Below are 20923 nucleotides of genomic sequence, written 5' to 3'. Positions count from 1 at the left end.
CAACCTCATCCACAACCCAACCTGCAAATCTTCTTGATAACTGTCTGCATTACTCCTGACGAAATACTCCACCTTACATTTGTTTATTTTTAGATTAAAATAAGTGTTCTTAATTCCCAAGTCCAAATTGTTTATCTTGTACATGGGAATGTCCCTCTAACCACAGTAGGGGTGCACTTGGAGGTTGAACCATAGAATCCCTATGGTATGGAAGCAGGCCATTCAGCCCATCAGGTCCACACCAACCCTCAAAAGAGCATTCCCGTTCAGATCCATACCCCTAACTTATCCCTGCATTTCCCTTGTCTAATCCACCAAACTTGCATATGCCCTAACTCTACGGGCAATTTAGCATGACCAATCAACCCCATCCTGCACACCTTTGGACTGTGGGAGGAAACCCATATAGATACAGGGAGAATGTGCATCCCCACTCAGGCTGTTGCCTGAGGGTTGAATCTAACCCAGGTCCCTGACACTGTGAGGCAGCAGTGCTAGCCACTGAGCCACCGTGACGTTTGTTGAAGTTACATGCAAACTATTAGTCTGTATAACTGATGTGGGATAGAATAAGTAATATGCAATTTGGGCACTGAGAAGAAAAAGGAAAATTCCTCAGTATTCTCATATCTCATCTCATTGAACCCACATTAAATTAAAATAAAAACAACCTTTACTTCATCCACTTCTCTTGCCCTGGACCCTTTTGAAAGGTGTTGACATTCTCTCATTGCCTCAATACGGTAAGCAAGAGCCTGGTGAAAAGGTTACCGGTTATATGATATTTAGCTAGAATACAACTAGTGCTGCTAAATTGGAGGGAGTGGTTACAAGCCCATAGAATCAGCAAACACAAGCACTTTTCAAACATGTCACTGCGACTGTTCAAACAGATTTTATTACAAACCTTATGAAATGTCAAGGCTATGGAACAAATGGAAACAACTGTGTGTGTTTAAGAAATCTTGTCAAAATATTGATGGCTATTAACTACTTATATACAAGGCTGAAATCTACCCTCTGCCTTGATCCTCTTCATTCTACTCTGCCATCATACTTACATTCTCTTTAAATTCTATAATTCCTTTTCCTCATAAAATCATTGTAGAATCCCTACAGTGTGGAAACAGGCCCTTTGGTCCAACAGGTCCACACCTACCCTTGCAGCATCCCACCCAGACCCATCCCCTTATAACCCACACACATCCCCGAACACTACAGGCAATTTACCATGGCCAATCCACCGAGCCTGCACATCTTGGTACTGTGGGCGGAAACCAGACCACCCGGAGAAAACCCACATAGACATGGGGAGAATGTGCAAACTCCACACAGACAGTCACCCAAGGCTGGGGTTGAACCTGGATCCCTGGTGCTGTGAGGCTGCAGTGCTAACCCCTGAGACAGCGTGCTGCCCCAATTTCCTTGTCAATTCTTCTGTTGCATAAACCATCCAATAATCAATGCCTTTTTTCCCCTTTAGTATAAATTATTGGGATTGTTCAAAATTTGGCATTTTTACATTCGTCCTGTGCGTGCAAGATAAAAAGCTCCAGGAACTTGTCTCTCTTTTCAGTGAAATTCTGTATGACCAGGCAACGATGGAAGCAACCAGTTGTAGGAAAGAAACAGCATCAATAAAAACAATTATTGGTGATATTTCTTATGCTTTAGTCTGAGGTTAGGGGATCATTGGCTAGGCCGGGGATTATGGCTGTTGGGAAGGTGGTTGTAAGCTGCTTTCTAGGACCATGGCAGCCCTTTGGGTGGAACTGCAATAGCAGTATTATTGTGGAAGGAATCCCAGGATATTGGCACAGCTACAATGAAAGAGCAATACAGTTCCTGTGTCATGTGTGGGTTGGAACATTATCAAAAAGACTGAACTTTTTAATTACTGAACATGAAAGGCGATAGTTTTTGCAACAGTAGAATAAGAGGTGAGTCCAATAAGTACATGAAAAGATTTACAGATCAGTGTCCTAATTGTTCATAAAAAGTGAATAAGACAGTTATTTAGCTATTATTGGTTGGCACTGGTAGTGTTGATATTGGCAGTTGAGCAGTGAATTTTGAGATTCTTAGCTTTGCAGAGAGCTAAAAATTCAGTTATTCTGATTCCTTTCAACAGTGACTGAATTCCAGTATTCAGAATGGGGGAGTGTTTTTTCTCTTTGTTTTACCAGTAGTACAAGGGTGTTTAAAATGGGTGCCCTCAAAGCTATGACCCTCACAGCAGTCTAGCCCGTATGCTAAGATGTCAGGCCAACAACATACACAAACTCGAGTTGTCAGTTTTTAAGATAACACGGTGTGAAGCTGGATGAACACAGCAGGCCAAGCAGCATCAGAGCAGCAGGAAAGTTTGACGTTTCGGGTCAGGACCCTTCTTTCCTGCTCCTCTGATGCTGCTTGGCTTGCTGTGTTCATCTAGCACTGTGCTATCTCAGATTCTCCAGCATCAGCAGTTCCTACTATCTCTTGTCAGTTTTTAACCCTTTTGTTGTGCTTTCATGGGGTAAGATGGACATGTCTTTAAGCAGTGGCTTTCTGCTGTGAGGTCTGGTTTAGTCAGCTGCTTCATTATCTCTTCCTGTTAGGTCTTGCCCTGTTTGATGTTTCCCTGACACTTTAGAACTGTACCATTCCTTAGGCTTCATACAAGACTTTACAAGATAATCATTGAACTTAAATCTGCAGTTTTTTTTGTAGCAATCCTCTTTTTAAAACAAAATTGCATATTATAAAACTCAAGTAAAATGTTTCAATAAATACCTCAGGGTTCTGATGCGTGGTTATAACAATGCTGGTCCAATTCAGTTTTTGCTTAGTGTTAGCCCACAGGGCATTGACAGTGGGGGGATTCACTGCTTTTAATGCTACTGAACATCAACAGGCTTAGATCTGTCTTATCATATGGCGCTTGTGTGGTACAAAAGTTACTTGGCACTTATAGGCACAAGCCCGGATATTGCCAGGTCCTCCTCCACGTAAATACAAATTGCTTCTCTGCCTTAAGTGTCAAGAACGGTGCTGATTGTTTGTACGATCATCTGTGAAAGTCTCCACTTCTGACCTTATGGTGGAAGGAAGGTCACACCATTACAACATATTGTGAACAACCATGTCCTCTGATGTATCACAAGTACTCTCATGAGATCTGCAAGCATTGTAAATTCTGCAAATAGTCATGACAATTTGTTACTTTTTCATATATATTCATTTTCTTATCATAAATTACTTCTTGTTACTGAGCATTAAAACTTGGTATTTATTCGTAATATCTTATCGTTGTTATTTTGAAACTAAATTGGGGAACAAAACTTTATATTTATACACTTTTAAATATGATGACAATTTGTGTTTGTAATTTGATGCAATTATTTGGTTCAGCATTTATGCCCATTGCTCCTTCATTCTGTGCCTTACTTTTCTGCTCAATTCTGGTTATCAGTTAATATTTCAGAAACATGGGGACTTTTTTTTCCATAATTTGAAAAAGCATGGAAATGCATCTTCTTCTCTGCAAGCTGAATCCAAGAGCACCTTCTGTCCACATGATTCAGTCGCTGAAAGGGACACGAGCTGTGGGGACATGCTCAACATCCCTGTCTTCATGTTATCCTAATTGGTCATGCATCACCATTCCTACACTGTAACTGCACCATAACCTGGGATTGCAAACCAAACTGTGAGAGTCCCATCACCACCAAAACCGCACCCCAGCTCCATTACTGCTTCTCCAGGCAGGAAAGCTTTGGTAAAAATTGTGACGCTGGCAATGTTCGCCTGGATATACCGAGAGAAAACAAATGGCCTCATCATGTTCCTTCATGTTTGTTTCATGAAAACATTCAACTAAATATACTCCTTTTCTTTTGATATTGACATGCAGCAGAATTATAAATACATCAAAAAGATTTTAGATTTTTAAATTTATATTTTATTGTGTTGAGGCCATCAAAACGTATTAATTGAGTTGCTTTTCATTAGAAACTTAATCTTTGCTGTGCATCATAAATAAAACCAGCTGTGTTTTAGTAAATTACAAGGGGAAATCTAAAGGGGAGTGTTGAGGGTTACACAATGAGTATAAATTGCTTTACAGTTTTGCTTTTTATTGTAATCTAACCCTTTCGACTGGATTATCAGCACACTGGGAGGGATCCAGAACACAACGTGCAACCCTATTAACACAACATACAAATCTTAAAATCATGCATCAAATTCTGACTTTCACTTTCCAGCTTGGCTATTTTATAATTGTCTTTAGCATTGCATAGCTGTAAGGCGAGCTGGAATGATTGAATTCCTCCAAATGTTGTTTTTTTTAACAAAGAACAGAAAATCAATTCTAATCTTTTAAATACCTCTCTTTTTTAATGGTTTCAGAAATTACCTGCTTTGCTTTCCTCATCTATTAGAATCTGAGCTGTTACTGTAATGATGAGGTTAGATGGGGTCAATGATGCCACTAGAAATGTGAATTTATCCAAAATCATTACAATTAATGTGCTTTAGGATACTTACTAAGGTAGTTTTTTTTGTCAAGAAACCTGTACCCTTTATAGAAGATTTTCTCCTTTTACCAAATGGATAATCAGAAACAGTATCTGTTTTGTGAAAGTCATGGTTTGAAGTATTCCAGATATTAGCAATGCCACTTCCATCAAATGCAAATGCAAAATTCTGACTCTTTGCAAACATGGTTGAAGCTTTCTGTGCTTCTGTCTGTCCCTTTGAATGACAAGTTAGAACGGGCTGTATTGTTGCAGGAGTATTGATCAGCTCTGTGTAGCATATGGCTCCCAATCTTTATCTGATATGGAGCCATCTGATCCCTAAAGGAGTCCCGCAGGCCGATATCTGATCTGTCTTTCTGCATTTTCGCTGTCATTCCAACAGATTAGTATGGGGACATGTGCCTAACAAAGCTTTCCTGAGTGCTCCAGCAGAATTCTCCCAGTGAAGATAATGCCTGTGTCTATAGTCTCATCCAGTTTATCAAGTGGATATGAATATTCTGTGGAATTGTTATTGCCGTTAGACAAAACATCTTCATAAAACAGCCTTTGGGAACCATGGGAAAAGAAGTCAGAGTGAGGTGCATTACAAATGGATTGAGGATTGTTGCAGTGTCTCTGTGGAAGGAGATTCACAGATAGTGAATCTGGTGGCAAAAATCACAGGATATCTGTTTTATAGAGGGAGCATTGTTATAATGAGAAAGCGCCATTATAATGTGTGTTATTGTGGTGGGGTTGGTGGGATGATTTATGTCAGAGTGAACTCAAACACATCACTACTGAGATCTTTTCATTTGTTTCAAATTTGGCTTTTTGCTTTGCAGTAAAATGTCCTCCCAATTGTCTAGTTCCTGGATTTCTCTTTTAATTCCACATTTCTAGCAACCGTAATCTTTTTCTTTTTCTCTTATCTGTTAGAAGCCTCCTTACCCTCAAATAACATCAAGGCAATCAGCAAACTGAATTTCAATTAGTTTTACCCACTTCCTCAGTGATAACTATCGTGTTTCAAACATAATTACCCTTAACAGTCTTAGAGAGGCTATCAGGATGGCTGGACAGGGTCTGGGTGACATAGGAATATACAGACTGAGATTACTGCTGAGGAACTGCAGATGCTGGAGAATCTGAGATAACATGGTGTGAAGCTGGATGAACACAGCAGGCCAAGCAGCATCAGAGGAGCTGGAAGGCTTGACATTTCGGGTCAGGACCCTTCTTCTGAAGAAGGGTCCCGACCCGAAACATCAAACTTTCCTGCTCCTCTGATGCTGCTTGGCCTGCTGTGTTCATCCAGCTTCACACTGTGTTGTCTATTACTTCATGACGATATCCTTTGAGCATTTTATGAGTTGTGACAATTTGAAATGCAGATGGACAATTAAAAATAAACTCAGTAAGAAGGATACTGAAATGTTGGCTTATAAGGCATTGTAAATATTGTGATTGGGTTTAAAGACTGTAAATAATTACTTTGATTTGGCTTCTCTATTCCTTGAACATGAGTGGAAAACATTGGTAAAACGTAAGAAGTCAGATTACAACATAAATCATTATAAAATGCACTTTAAAACATGTAACATTGAATCTGTTTGCTATTAGTTCCAAATTTAAAAGGATCGAACTGTTGTTCTGTTGACAAAATTTAACATCAAAAGAACAATGTTCCTATTAAAACTGTAAGCTTGCTGTGGATTATTGCAAAATCTGAAATATGAATTTATAATATGTACGATTCATGATTGAAGGGCAGACAGAGATTCATTGAGCTTTGGCAGTTGTCATATGGATTTTGGAACATTCAGCATTTTCCTTGCAATTTTATCTATATTTTGTAATTTTGTTGAAATCCTATACCTGATCCTGGTGATTTTACTGCACGTACATTTCAGGCTCATACAATAGGTTCTTAAATAATAGAACATAGAACAGTACAGCACACCTATTACTAAGATCAATTTACCCTGCATAACCTACTATATACTATCATCCATGAGCCTATCGAAGAGTTGTTTTCCCCCCACAACTAGCTGAGACTGGAATCATATAGACAGCAACTCCTCACTGAACTCATACACACATGCCATGCATGAAATTATTTACTTTCCAGGTAAATTTCCCTCTTGGAAGAGCTGATTGTTGACATTCTTCATACAGAGAGCATTAATCAGATGATCATACGGCTTGCAGAGGTCTTGTGGCGCAGTGGTACCATCCAGCCACTGAGCTAGAAGCTCTGGCTCTGGGAGACACACTCAGGGAGCTTCTGACTGAGGAAGTTTTGTTTATATTGTAGCTAGACTGATTGATTGTTGACCTGTAAAATTTTTCTGGCCGGCAGTCAGAGTCGGAGAGACTCCCAGCAAGCCAAGTTTGATGTGGAGCACTGCTCCCTAACCTATGTCCTCTGGTTTCACAAGATTGTCCTGTTTTGGGACAAGCAATCTATGGGAAGCAGGGTAAATGCTGAGAGGATGTTTCCCCTCACGGCAAAATGTACAAGCAGAGGGCGTGGTCTCAGAATAAAGGGGTGCCGATTTAAAATGGACATTAGGAGGGATTTCTTGCAAGTCTTTGGAACTCCTTGCCACAGACAACCGTGGAGGCAGAGTCCTTGTGTATATTTAAGGCTGAGATAGATAGAATCATGATTAGTAAGGGGAATCAAGGGTATGGGAAAAGGGCAGGAAAGTGGATGTTAGGAATAATTAATCAGCCAGGAGCTTATTGAATGGCGAAGTGGGCTCAAGAGGCATCTGCTATGACTGGTCTTGAAGGTCTAACTTTTTCTGAGTCCAAGTACAAAATATCAAATACCTTCATATCAACTCCACCCAGTCCACATGGCCAAAGAATAGGTTTTCCATATTTAATTTCTGATTAAGATGGTTACTTCCAAATTTCAAGGATTTGTCAATGAGCATCATTGTTTTGATCCCAATGTTGTGGCAACATTGACATGATCCAAAGTGTTACAATTCAGTCTGGGTGAGATTTAGTACAAAGGGGCCAGCCACAGAATAGGCAGCTTCAGTTATTTCTACATTTGGGCAGTTCTTAATTTTACAGTCAGTACAGGCTTTGTAGATATCACATTGCTGCCTTGATGTAGCATCCTCGCCGTTTGAGGGTCAATAGTTAGGATTTATACCATAATACTACAATGGCTCATCATTGGGAGACAGGTCCAATATGGAGATTGAGCCTAGGCCATTGGCGGTATTGTACTGTAATGAACTAACTCCCAGATATCACATAATAAAAAACAAAATAACTGCAGATGCTGTAAATCAAGAACAAAAACAAATGTTGCTGGATAAGCTCAACAGGTCTGCAGCATCTGTGACAAAAAAAAATCAGAGTTAAAACTGAGGAAGAGTCTGAGGAAGGGTCACTAGACCTGAAACGTTAACTGATTTTTTTCTTCACAGATGCTGCCAGACCTGCTTAACTTTTCCAGCAACTTCTGTTTTTGCTCCCAGATATCACATACCTTTCTCTATGAACTTTGCCCATAAGGCAGGGAAGAACTTCTGAGCTGTCTCAGCAAAATGAACATATCATGAATTCTGAAACAATTTCCATGCTAAAGTTTCAACATGAATGTTGCATTTTATAATAAATTTAGTAATAAGATGTCATTGGATATTTAAGGCAAACATGGAGCTGCAGCAGGTGGTAAAGAAGGCTAATGTTACGTTGGCCTACATCGCGAGAGGTTTTGAGTACAGGAACAGGGTTGTGTTGTTGCAGTTATACAGGGCCTTGGTAAGGCCTCACCTAGAATATTGTGTGCAGTTTTGGTCTCCTTTACTAAGGAAGGATGCTCTTGTTCTTGAGAGAGTCCAGCGAAGGATTACCAGGCTGATTGGTGGGACTGACATATGAGATGAGATTGACTAAGTTGGGATGTTTTCACCAGAGTTCAGACGAATGAGGTGGGGGGGGGGGGTGCGGTTTCATGGAGAGTTATAAAATTCTAACAGGACTGGACAGGGCAGATGCAGGGAGCATGTTACCGATGGTGGGTGTGTCCAGAACCAGGGACCACATGTGAGGATTCAGGGTGGATGATTTAGGAGGGAGATGAGGAAACATTTCTTCACCCAAAGTGTGAATTCATCACCACAGGAAGTAGTTGATGTCAAAACATCAAGTGTATTCAAAAGGCAAGTAGATATGGCACTTTGGGCGAATGGGATCAAAGTTTATGGGGAGAAAGCAGGATTAGGCTATCGCCTTGGACAATCAGCCATGATCGTGAAGAATGGTGGAATAGGCTTAAAGGGCTGAATGGCCTCCTCCTATCTTCAATGTCTCTATATGTACGATGTGAATTTCTCTGGTTGGGCCAGCATTTATAGCCCACCATTAGTTGCCCTGGACAAGATGGTGGTAAGGTGCCTTCTTGAGCTATTGCATTCTATGTGCTATGCGTAGACCCGCAATGTTGTTCGAGAGGGAATTCGGGCATTTTAACTCAACAACACCGAAGAAACAGCAATATATTTACATCAGGATGATAAGTAGCTTGAAGGGGGACTGTTTCTTGTATCTGCAGTCCTTGTCTTTCCAGATGGTTATAGTTGTGAGTTTGGAAGATACCATGGATGGAGCCTGGGTGACAGAAATTATGAGCGATGATTGCTGCTATATTGCTTATCACTCATTTGGATATTTAATTTTCCATAGTATCTTTTGTTAGATGCTTGCAGAGCAATACAGTCTGTGTTTGCACTGTTTATCCATTAGATTTTTTTCCAGGTGGTCTGCTATAGCTAGAAGTCTAACACATGTAATGCAGGATGTGTAAGTCCCACCACTGTGAAATGATCTTTGTCAAGTGTCAAAACTGTCACAGGTGAATGCAGCCAATGACAGACACAAACCTCGTTCACATATCACATGAATGGCCTGGCAGGAAACCTGCAATTGATGGTGTTCCAATGTATCTGCTGACATTGTCCTTCTAACAGGTAGGGTGGTCATGGGTTTAGAAGGTGTTGTCTCAAGGGTCTTCATGAATTTCTGCAGTGCATCTTGTAGACGGTGCTCACTGCTGTTACTGAGCGGTGGTGATGGAGGGAGTGAATGTGCAGTTGGTGCTAATCAGACAACCACCACCTTCTTCCATTGTGCTAGATATGACTCTAACCCAGAGTTGGACCTGACTCCTAACGTATCTACGAACATATCAACAAAGAACAAGAGAAGACCACTCAGCCCTTCGAGTCTGCTCTACCATTCAAAAGATTATGGCTGATCTGACATCAACTTCAACTCTACATTTCTGCATATCCCCGATAATCTTTCAACCCCTTGCTGCTCAAGATCTATCTATTTATCTCTGCCTTAAAAAATATTTTAAGATCCTGCATTCACCGCCTTGAGGAAGGGAAATTCAAAAACTCGTAACTATCTGAGAGAAAAGAAAGTTTCCTCATCTCTGTCTTAAAAGGTTGACCTCTTATTTTTAAACTCTGACCCCTGGTTCTAGATCCTCCCTCAAGAGGAAACATCTTTCGACATCCACCAGGTCAAGTCTCCTCAGGATCCGACGTGTTTTGGTTAAGTCAACGCTGAGTCTCCGAAACACGACAGGATACGAGCCAAGACTATCACATCTTTCCTCATCAAGCAATCAGCTCATTCCAGGTATTAGTTTAGCAAACCTTCTCTGACCTGGTTCTAATACATTTACATGCTTCCATAAGTATGGTGATTACCACTATACACAATACTCCAACTACACAAACTGAAGCAAATAACCTCACTGCTCTTACATTCAATCCCCCTCACAATAAATCATAATTCTCTATTACTGATTACTTGATCTAGCTACCTGCTAACCTTTTGAGGTTCTCGTACTAGGACACCCAGATTTCTCTGAGCTTACAGCTCTGCAACCTTTCACCATTTAGATAATATGCTTCTTAATCATTCTATCTGCCAAAATGGAAAATTTCACTTTTCCACATGGTACTATTTGCCAGGTCTTTGGCCATTCACTCCATTCAAGTAACCTATCTATATTGCTATGTTCTATATCTCTTAGTAGGTTCCTTGTGACCTGTTCACGACTCACTTTCCTATGTGCCATCAACTGTCATAACTTTGATTCCCATCAACCAATTTATATAAGTCGTAAAGAGTCGAGACCCCAGTACTGTCCCCTGTGGCACACCACTTGTGCCATTCTGCCAGCTGAAAAAGACACGGTTACGTTTACTCTTTAGTTTTGTTGGGGCTCCTTGATACCACACTCAGTCAAATGCAGTCTTGATGTCAAAGGCAGTCACTCTCAACCCATCGCTGGAATTCAATGCTTTTGTTCCTGTTTGAATTGAGGCTGCAACGAGTTCAGGAGCCTTGCAATGCTGGCAGAACCCAAAGTGAGCATCAGTGAGCCGACAAAGTCAGTAGTTAATAATTGAGGCTATAATTAACTTTTGCTGCCGTCATAGCTACTCCAGACCAGAACACGTGAGCGAGCAGGAATCTGTTTACTCTTCAATTGTGAAGAAACCCATATTCCCTTTTAATTTTCTAATCAACTGTTCAGAATTACTATCACTCAACTCTGAAGCAGGTTGAACTTGAACCCGGCCTTCTGGTCCAGAGATCGTGACACTACCACTGGGCCACAAGAGCTGTGAAGCCCACATTGATGCTTTTGATTCAAGAGTGGCTTCAAGAACAGGATGTGAATGGTACACTGCTGCTTATTTGTTTTACGGGTCCACACCACCTTTTCCCCATTGGATGGCCTTTTGTCCTTTAATTAATAATTAATTGTGATGGATTTTGATAACAGATGATCAGTTTTAATGCATCAACTCTGGAATAAATGTCTTTCTCCTCCTATTCTCATGTTTACTCTCATTCACTTAAAGTGCATGTCACCCAGATTCATTGTGGTTTTATCTTTTGAATTAAATCTCATTGATGTAAAATGTCAACCGTATCTACTTAAATGTTGGATTGAGATAAACATTCCCTCCTCATTCCTGATAAATCTGATCTAAAGTGGACTGCAATGAAATTATCTACCAACCCCCTTCCAGTAATCTGCGTACTCCAGTTACTTCTCATTGCCCATCATATGTGCAAGTTCAGAGTTGAGTAAAGTCAGCCCCGAACATACAGAAAGAAAGAACCACTTGCATTTAAGCAACAATTTTCACAACTTTGGGACATCCCAAATTGTTTTACAGCATACTTCTGAAATGTAGTCATTATTGCAATTATGAAAATGTGGCAGCCCATTTTCACACAGCATGTTCTCACAAACAGAAAGGTTATAATGACCAGATCATCTGTTTTAATGGCCATGGAAAACTGCACCTTGGACACTGTGGCACTCCTCATGCTGTGGTATGTCAGCCTAGATTGCACAAACCACCCAATCTCTAACTAAGAGACACCCGATAATGTCAAAACACTGATGGTGAGTTTTAAATTAATATGCGAACCACCTACTCGCACAAAGTTAAAAATCAGGCTCGCTAAAGTTAGCGCTTTGTCTTTTAGCAAGTGGAATGGGAGCTGACAGCATGGGTTTGGCTCGTTTGCGATGCATCTCATTTGGAGAAAATCCAATTTATACATGGCTGTCCTTTGCTTTGCTGAAAATTCCATTGTCAACTGATTGGAAATTGCATTCTTTGCAGAGCCTCCCATGACTGTGTCTCTCTTTCTGTAAGAGAAATAGCTTTGAAAAGCAGTAACAGCCAATCTAAAATGCTGAGAGAGACAGAAGTTTTGAAATGAAGCCCCTGCTATTTAACATACCAAAAGAATCAAAAGACAATTTCATATGAAAAATCAATGACCGCTTTGAAATGTAATTTTGAATATCCTCTAAATTGTACTACCTCTCAGTAATAGACTGAGGGGAAGGCTTTTGGTTGAAAAATTGGTGATTTAATTTACAAATCTGATCAATGTCTTACTTCTACGAAATTTGCATGCATCAAAATTGTAATGAATAAATCCAAATCAAAATGAATTAACTGGTATGTTGCGTAATTAAGTGGATGAAATTTGAACTGAACATTGATAACAATGAATATATTTATAAATAAATAACCTTGTTTAAAACTTGAACCAAAGTGAAACAGATTTGGTCAGTGTGACAGTCAGATGTACAGAATAAAGTTCTCTTGGCCTTGACCATTTATTTGCAATTTCTTCCAAAGCCTATACCAGCTTAATGCAATCTGCAGTTCTCTAACCATGGCGTTTTGTGTTTATGTAAATCACCAACATTAATATCAGAGGCATCAGCATGTCAGTCTCCCAAACTAAACCTTCCTCTTCTCGCTCCTGTCTCACAAACAAATACTTACCCATTGTTTCAACCAAACCATTTATCAATTTTCTTCCACAATTCCTTCAGCCCCTATTAATGTCATTGTCTCCTTGCCTTCAAATTCTCTGGGACATTTTCTAAGTTATTGCTACTCATTGTTGACATGATGGTGCCTCAATGTCATAGTTGAACTGTGCCAAACAGATGGTAAGCACTGTTTTTAATTATTAGCAATTAACCCATGTCATTACAAACATAGAATTGTGATCTGATATATTGTTCATTTCATGGAGTGGAGAGGTAGGCGGGGCAGGGGGAAATGATTAAACTTGGCACACAGATGTAATTTGATCCCACTTTGAAAAGAAACATCCTTTTTAGGTGATTATATATTTTCAGACAACTTTTCTGGTGGGAAATAGTCAAAATTCAAATGTTGGGTGCATCATTTTACCTTGTATAGCATGTGCTCTTTGGATGGAGGGTTAATCCAGTCCTGTTGAAATAGGAGATAGTTGGAACTGCCGATGTTGGAGAATCTGAGATAACAAGGTGTCGAGCTGGATGAACACGACAGGCCAAGCAGCATCAGAGGAGCAGGAAAGCTGACTTTTCAGGTCTAGACCCTTCTTCAGAAGAAGGGTCCAGACCCGAAACATCAGATTTCCTGCTCCTCTGATGCTACTTGGCCTGCTGTGTTCATCCAGCTCGACACCTTGTTATCTCTGTTAAAATAGCACCAGTGGTATTCTCTGAGCAGTGTGGCTGACATCATCCTTTAAGTGACACCATCAGAAACCGGTTTATCTGAACACTTTCTCATTGCTGCTGTCGGGTTCCTATTTCCAATCAGTTATTTCCTGATCTTTAAGCAGTTCGAATCACTCCAAGACTCCTGGTTTGTGACACTGGACTTACGTGGGGAATGTGAAATGAAGAGGCAGGAAACAGAGGTTTCAGGGCAAAAGAATCCCTGTGCTTATCTAAAATACAAAAGCTAATTATAATGCAAGAAAATAGGCAATACAATAGATCAAAGAAACGGGTACAATGAAGTATGGTAGGAGAATAGTAGTAGTTTAAATCCACTATCAACCAGATTAACACTATTTTGGGGGATAGCAAGATGTGGAGCTGGATGAACACAGCAGGCCAGACAGCATCAGAGGAGCAGGAAAGCTGATGTTTCGGGCCTGGACCCTTCTTCAGAAAATTCCATTTTGTGGGATCTTGCTATGCATAGCTTGGCTGCTTTGCATGCCAACAGAAAGTAACTAGATATAGAATATACACCCATAGCCAGTGAAATTACTCCATATTTCCTCAGCACATGAAAGCTGCTACATGTGTGCAAGTTCTCTCATTCTTCTAACAAAACCTTAAATGTAGTAGAAGCACAAACAATGTGTGTGGAGATTTACTGATTTGGGAAGAAATCCATTCCTGCCGATTGACTTAACAGTGACTTATGCCGTAGATATCGACAATATGTGAGAAGCAATGAGATCAGGGAGTTGTAGTTACACTGCTGGTTCACATCGCTGTCAATTGAAACATTTACTGATGCCTGTGCAATTCTATTTGAATAGACAGGGAGCTGAAGAAATCAGCTACAGGAGTAACCAATTGCCAATACCAGAGAGCAATTGCCATAACATCAGAAAATTAAACTTGAGTAACGGTTAGAGAGTGTGCGCCATGGAATCCCTAGAGGCCAGTAAGGGGCCAGGTCTGCACCAACCCTCTGAACAGTATCCAACCCAGACCCCAAATCTATCCCCCACCACCCTCCATCGACCGTGGCTAGCTCACTAGCCTAGCCTGCATACTGCTGGACACAATGGGTAATCTAGCATGGCTAATCCACCCAATCTGCGCGTCTTTCGACTGTGGGAGGAAACCAGAGCACACGGTGAAAAACCATTGGGACACAGAAAATGTGCAAACTCCCCACAGTGGCCTGTGACTGGAATCACACCCAGGTCCCCGGTGCTGTAAAGCAACAGTGCTGAGCCGCCCTCGTTGCTAGACTTGCCTATTTCACTGGCTGGTCTCCCCCATTCTAGTAAACCTGATGCTGTCCAAAGCTATGATGCGTGTGTCCATCCGCCCACAACACCCCGTGGTTGCTGACTTACATGCTTCCTTGGTAGAAGTAACACTTCCATTCTAAAATTCTCATCTTTGTTTTCAAATCTCTCCATGGACTTCTCCTGTGTGTCTGCAATCTCTTCAGCCCTATGGAGTTCCTGGCACTCCTGCAATTTTGGCCTATAATGTCAATAATCGGCTGCCCTGCGTTGATTTATAATGCTCCTCTAAAAAAAAGAGCTTCGGAGACGTTTCATTACGTCAAAGGCGGCGGGTAAATGGAAATTGTTGTAAAGTCATTGGTCAAACTTCACGTTTACTGACCCCAGTGCATTGAAGAAGAAACTAACTTCCATTTTGTTTTTCAATGTAAAGTCGACTATTTCATACTGTAACTATTCTCTGGTAGGAAAGTTAATGCAAGCATTACTTTAACCGGTCGGAGTTATACTGTTATTTGTAGCCACTGAAAATGGGTGAGTGGCAGCAATAAGCCACAATATTGAGCTTAGGAGGGGAGCTGTGTAAGAGAGTGCAGAAACGGGGCAGGGCAATCTCTGAACTGTGGTTTGATACATTCCTTGCGTCCACACCATTAGCTTAATCTAACACTGTCCATTCCCCACTGTGTGAAAAGCAAGGCAGCTTAGTTGTACTGTAGACAGGACACGCGGATCTGCAAATGAACAGACTCCCTATTCCGATACTATTCACTTATCATGAAGCTCATCACGCATCCATGTGACTTTTGAAGCTTTCCTCACTTCTCGTTTGTTCTGTTTTTGACTGGTTTATACGTTTATTTTTTCCTTTAAGTTTTCCATTAACCAACCCCTTCAGCGATAGATATTTTTATAATCAGCCTGTTCAGAGTTGAGATGGTACACAGCCACAATTAGAATTGTACCCCACACCTTTCTAACTGAAAACAGAAACCGACTGTGCCATCACGGTTTGTGGATTGGACGGGGATGGTTCCACAATTCACTGACTCAACAACTCTCTCTCCCCTTCCGCCCAGCCCCGAGTCCTTCAGAATTAGTCTAGCCCCCTCTCTGAGTCGGGAGTCCCTGGTGAAGTTGCAACTTTCCGCTCAGCTCTCGTACCGAGACTTCACCCGGCACTGACTCAATCCCAGAAGTTCAGTGAAAATCAGTTTAGGAGAGGGCTGGGTTAACAGTATCCTCCCCTAGGACTAACTCCCTAAATCCCCCATTATTTATTTTCAGGGTACTCCTCGTTCTCTCTCTGTTCTGAACGCATGCTGGACCCGGAAGTGTTAGCTCTGCTTTTTTTTCTCTCTCTTTCCACAGATGCTGCCACACCTGCTGAGTTTCTCCAGCATTCTCTGTCTCTCACCATCTCCCGAGTCGGGTTTTCACACATATCACCTCCACAAATTTAAAAAAAAATCCCTGCAGATTTACACTCCTCTCCCCCAACAACTAGCCCGTTCGCTATGGAGCTGGCCAATGCTTTATTTTAACCCACACTCTGCCGCCTGCTGTACAGAAACGGGGTGTATTGCTGTCCGCAATAATGGGAACTGCAGATGCTGGAGAATCCAAGATAACAAAGTATGGAGCTGGATGAACTCTCTGATGAAGGGTCTAGGCCCGAAACGTCAGCTTTTGTGCTCCTGAGATGCTGCTTGGCCTGCTGTGTTCATCCAGCTCCACACTTTGTTATTCTGGATTGCTGTCCGCTTTGTCCTGGTCAATAACCCCCAGCCCCCAGGGTCTTGGACCGAAACATCAGCTTTCCTGCTCCTCTGATGCTGCTTGAACTGCTGTGTTCATCCAGCTCTACACTTTGTTACCTCACTGATGCCTTCCTGCTTTCAGAAGCAGTACAGTAATCGTGCATGTGATGAAATTAACACGAAGCAATGTTGATTTGAATAAAGAAAGGGTTTTACTGAAAACAAAAAAAAATTGCTGGAGATCACAGCCGGTCAGGCAGCATCCGTGGCTTTACTGCTTCTAAGATGCTGCTTGGAGTGTTCATCCAGCTCTACACCTTATTCTCTGTTATCCGCGGATGTACTTTTTGTTTTCAGCAACTGCAGTAATTTGCCACTAAACTGCTTTGAAGTAACTTCGATAGAAGCCTTTGGACTCGACCCATTGACCCTTAACAGATCAGGCTTTGCTGATTTTCTGGAGTACTTTTCTTTTTTAAAACAAAACTTCAGATCTTGAGCATTCGCAGTATTTTGCTTCCAACTTAAATTTTAAATACTTTCAGTTCTCACCCTCAACATTGTGCTGGATCATCGCCTCTTCATCAGCCGCTGACCACTGCCCCCCCCCCCGGAACAGGATTTCCTCATCTTGTGCTGACCCACAGCGTCACCACGAGTCTGGTTGGAGAATTTCGAGCTGTCGCCTCGAATCTCGAATTAACTCTCAGCATCGACGACCAGCCGGAGAGTAATTGTCTCCTGCCAGGATCAGGATGGGGGCAGTGTGAGGGAGGACAGAGAGAGAGAGAAAACACACACACATCACTTCAATCCATCCAGACCCAACCAAAAAAAACAGGCTGGATACCAGAAGGCAGCTTGTAGCTGGGAGAGAAAAAGAACTCTTTGAACAGCCCTTGAAATAGGTGAAAAGATGTTTTCGCTGAAGGGTTCTTGCACGTTATTGGTCCTTTTGCTTAACAAAGGTAAGAAGATTTATATAAAGAGTACTGGAATAGGGGGTGAAAAGTTTATTCAGTTACACTGCTCTGAAAACTGCAGAAGTGAATGCTTTTAACCTCGGATTGCAAACTTTGAAATGTTTTTTCCACCGCACACTGGCAAGGATTTTAAAACAGATTTTTGCAGGGGATTTTGTTCATTTTTTGTTAGAAAGACAAATGTCATGCATTCTTCTGTTGTAATGCAAAATGTAGAAGTTCCTTAGGCGTCAATTAAGTGGAAGTTTCTGATTTAACTCACCACGTAGTGAGCACTAAGTGGAATAAAAGAGATTGTGCAAAGACAGAGAGATACAACGTGCACGTGTGTGTTGTGGAAGCAAAAAACATAGCGTCTACGGCTCCTTTCTTTCCCCTGGTTTGCGAGCTCCCTCCTGCCTTCCTCGGTGAACCATAACGGAACATCAGTAACAGTCCCCTCTGGCCGCTGGAACTCAGTTACCGGGGTCGGGAGAGCCAACCGTCCCGCTGATGTAAAAAAAGGTGGTTTATATTTTTCGTTGGCTGTGTCAGTTGAAATATAACCAGGCACCCGTCCTTTCAGCGCTGTGTAAAATAGGGATGAAAGTGTTTCCATACGTGTTCCATACAGAGCGTGTAATCAGATTGCGAACTCCTCTCCCTCTTCGGTACGAATGATGTTTCTTGGAAATGTTACCCTCACCAGAGCAATGATTTTCACTTCAGTAAGTGGGACTGGATTGCCAGTAGCGGCGAACTGTGTTATCAGCTCTGTGTCAAAACAGGGAGGTGTCAGCGTCAATGCTTGCAAGTATTGGAAATTTGAACTAAAACAAATCAAACTACTGGAAATACACAGCAGGTCAAAGGAAAGAGAAAAAGATTTATGTTCGGAGTCTTCATCCGTTTGTCTGAATAGCTTTATTGAAGATTCTACCACGCTAAACACATTTGCTAACTTCTGTGAAGGGGCCTACTTATAACAATTTCTGAGTATTTTAATTAAAGTAAGATATCATTTGAATTCTCAGAGTTGCCTCGATCCTTTTATCGGAGGAGGCAATATTATGTCAAAGCATGTTACAGTGATGAGTTCATTAATGTACTGTGTGACCTCAGAAGGATTTACTTTCAGGGAGCAGTGTTGGATATTAGTAGCTGGGTATCTCAATGATACAGTGAAAGAATCCCTGCATTCCAATACTGTTAAAAATTCGCTCTTGAGTGTGTCAGATGGAATCTATATTGATGATGATGATAAGGAGTGAGAGGTGTGGATTGTCTGTTTGTGACTGGAGCTTGTGTTTCATGTAGATTGAAGAGGGGACCTTGTATCAATTGTGATGTCCTGGAGCAGACATTTCCAGGTTTTGCTTTGTGAGAGATTATGGTAAAGCAGCCAGGTTTCAGCTGGTCTAAAGGGTGTGGGAGAGAGCATACCACACCCTGCTGTTATGTACTGATTTTAAAAAATTATTTTCCTGTGAGCATCCGATATTGCTTCAGAAATTGGGGTAAATGGTTCCTGCAATAATTTGTCAAAATTTTCAAAGAGAATACTTGGAATGGTGACACTCCCTCCACCCTCTCCAATATAAAGGGATTATGGAAGTATCACAGTGAGGTTATTTATCTAGAATGGAGTTTTCAACACAATGGACTGGGCATTGTTTATCATCAGCGGTCTTAAATATGAGATTATTTACGATCACACACAAGGCCATCAGTAAGAGAGAGGACTTTGCATTTGTATTGCATCTTTCAAAATCACTGGGTCTCTCCAAAGGCTTTAACACCAATGGCATACTTTTAAAGCATCATCACTGTTGTAATATAGGATGCACTGTAGAGGATATATGCACAGCAAGATCCCACAAACAATAGCAAGATGTGGCCAGATGATCTGGTGAATTTTTTGCAGTTAGAGTTTGGGGTATGGGAGTTACATAAGCACCAGGGCACTCCCCTGTCATTCTTTGAACAGTACAGTGAGGTTTTACATATCCATTCGAGAGGGCAAATGGAATGCACAGCCAGCTCCTCATCCAAATGCTCGCTGGTGTGGAGGTCAAATCCAGATGCTGTAGTTACCATTAAACTAGGGCTGACAGCATGCCACCAGCATCCATCACAAGAGAAAACTCTGCTATGTACCCCACACAAAAAGATGCAGCAAGTCCACATGGTTAAAAAAAAACACAAACACAGATTCACAAAATTGTTTTGGTGCATAAAGAGGCCCTTCAGTCCATTGTGTCTGCAATGGTTCTTCGAGCAAGCATTATCAATTTGTGCAAATCTCAAATCAAATTATGCAAACCTCCTGCCTTTTCCCCATATCATAACAATTACCTAGGGCCACCTTGAATATCTCACTTGAATCTGCCTCCACCATTTTTCCAGGCAATGAACCCTAACTGCTCACTGTGTGAACACTTGGTTCTCACATCATGGATGTACCTGCTGGAGAAGGAGCAAAGCTTGATCTTCTCTTGGGAAATAAGGCAGGGCAAGTGACTGAGGTGTCAGTGGGGAACACTTTGGGGCCAGTGAGCATAATTCTATTTGTTTCAAAATATTTATGGAAAAGGAAAGACCTGATCTAAAAGTTAGATTTCTAAATTAGAGTAAGGCCAATTTTGATGGTACGAAGCAAGAACTTTCAAAAGTTGATTGGAAGAGGCTATTTGCAGGTGAAAGGACAGTTGGAAAGTGGAAGGCCTTTTAAAAATGAGATAGTGACAGTTCAGAGACAATATGTTCCTAAAGGTTTTGAGATGATTTGTAACTAAAGTTGTGGATGATGTTGCAGAAAACCTGACCTACAAATCTTCTCAAAAACTTTAAACACCTGCCGGCATAACAACCCTACTTGGCTCACAGATGGGAGACAAACGCCATCTGTCTGAGCGCGACCTGCGAACAACTACACTTCCTTCATGAATGCCTCAGAAAATCTGCAACCACAGTATGTTGCTGGTAGGGTTAAGGACAAGGCTGGTAGGTGTAGGCAACGCTAGATGACTACAAAAATTGAGGCTCTGGTCAAGAAAAAGAAGGAGGTATATGTCAGGTATAGAAAGCTGAGATTGAGTGAATCCCTAGAGGAGTATAAGGGCAGTAGTAGTGTTTTTAAGAGGGAAATTAGGAGGGCAGAAAGGAGACATGAGATTTCATTCAAAATCAGGTTAAAGAGAATCCAAAAATATTCTACAAATACATTAAGGACAAAAGAGTAATTAGGGAGAGAATAGGGCCCCTTAAAGATCAGCAAGGTCACCTATATGTGGAACTGCAGGAGATGGGTGAGATACTAACCGACTGTTTT

General features: G+C 41.3%; 1 protein-coding gene across 1 annotated transcript in view; it reads left to right on the top strand.

Moving 5' to 3' along the window:
- Positions 1-17366: 17366 nt before the first annotated feature.
- Positions 17367-20923, top strand: part of ret (ret proto-oncogene receptor tyrosine kinase) — a 116016-nt gene continuing 112459 nt past the window's right edge. Inside the window, exon 1 of the mRNA XM_048563787.2 lies at positions 17367-17598. Within this exon, the coding sequence (XP_048419744.1) occupies positions 17547-17598 (52 nt within the window). The 5' untranslated portion in view covers positions 17367-17546. The remainder of the gene's footprint in view (positions 17599-20923) is intronic.

Source organism: Stegostoma tigrinum, chromosome 37, assembly GCF_030684315.1.
Source record: "Stegostoma tigrinum isolate sSteTig4 chromosome 37, sSteTig4.hap1, whole genome shotgun sequence".
NCBI lineage: Eukaryota > Metazoa > Chordata > Chondrichthyes > Orectolobiformes > Stegostomatidae > Stegostoma > Stegostoma tigrinum.
Note: the sequence above shows the minus strand (reverse complement) of the source record. Positions and strands in the feature narration are given on the sequence as shown.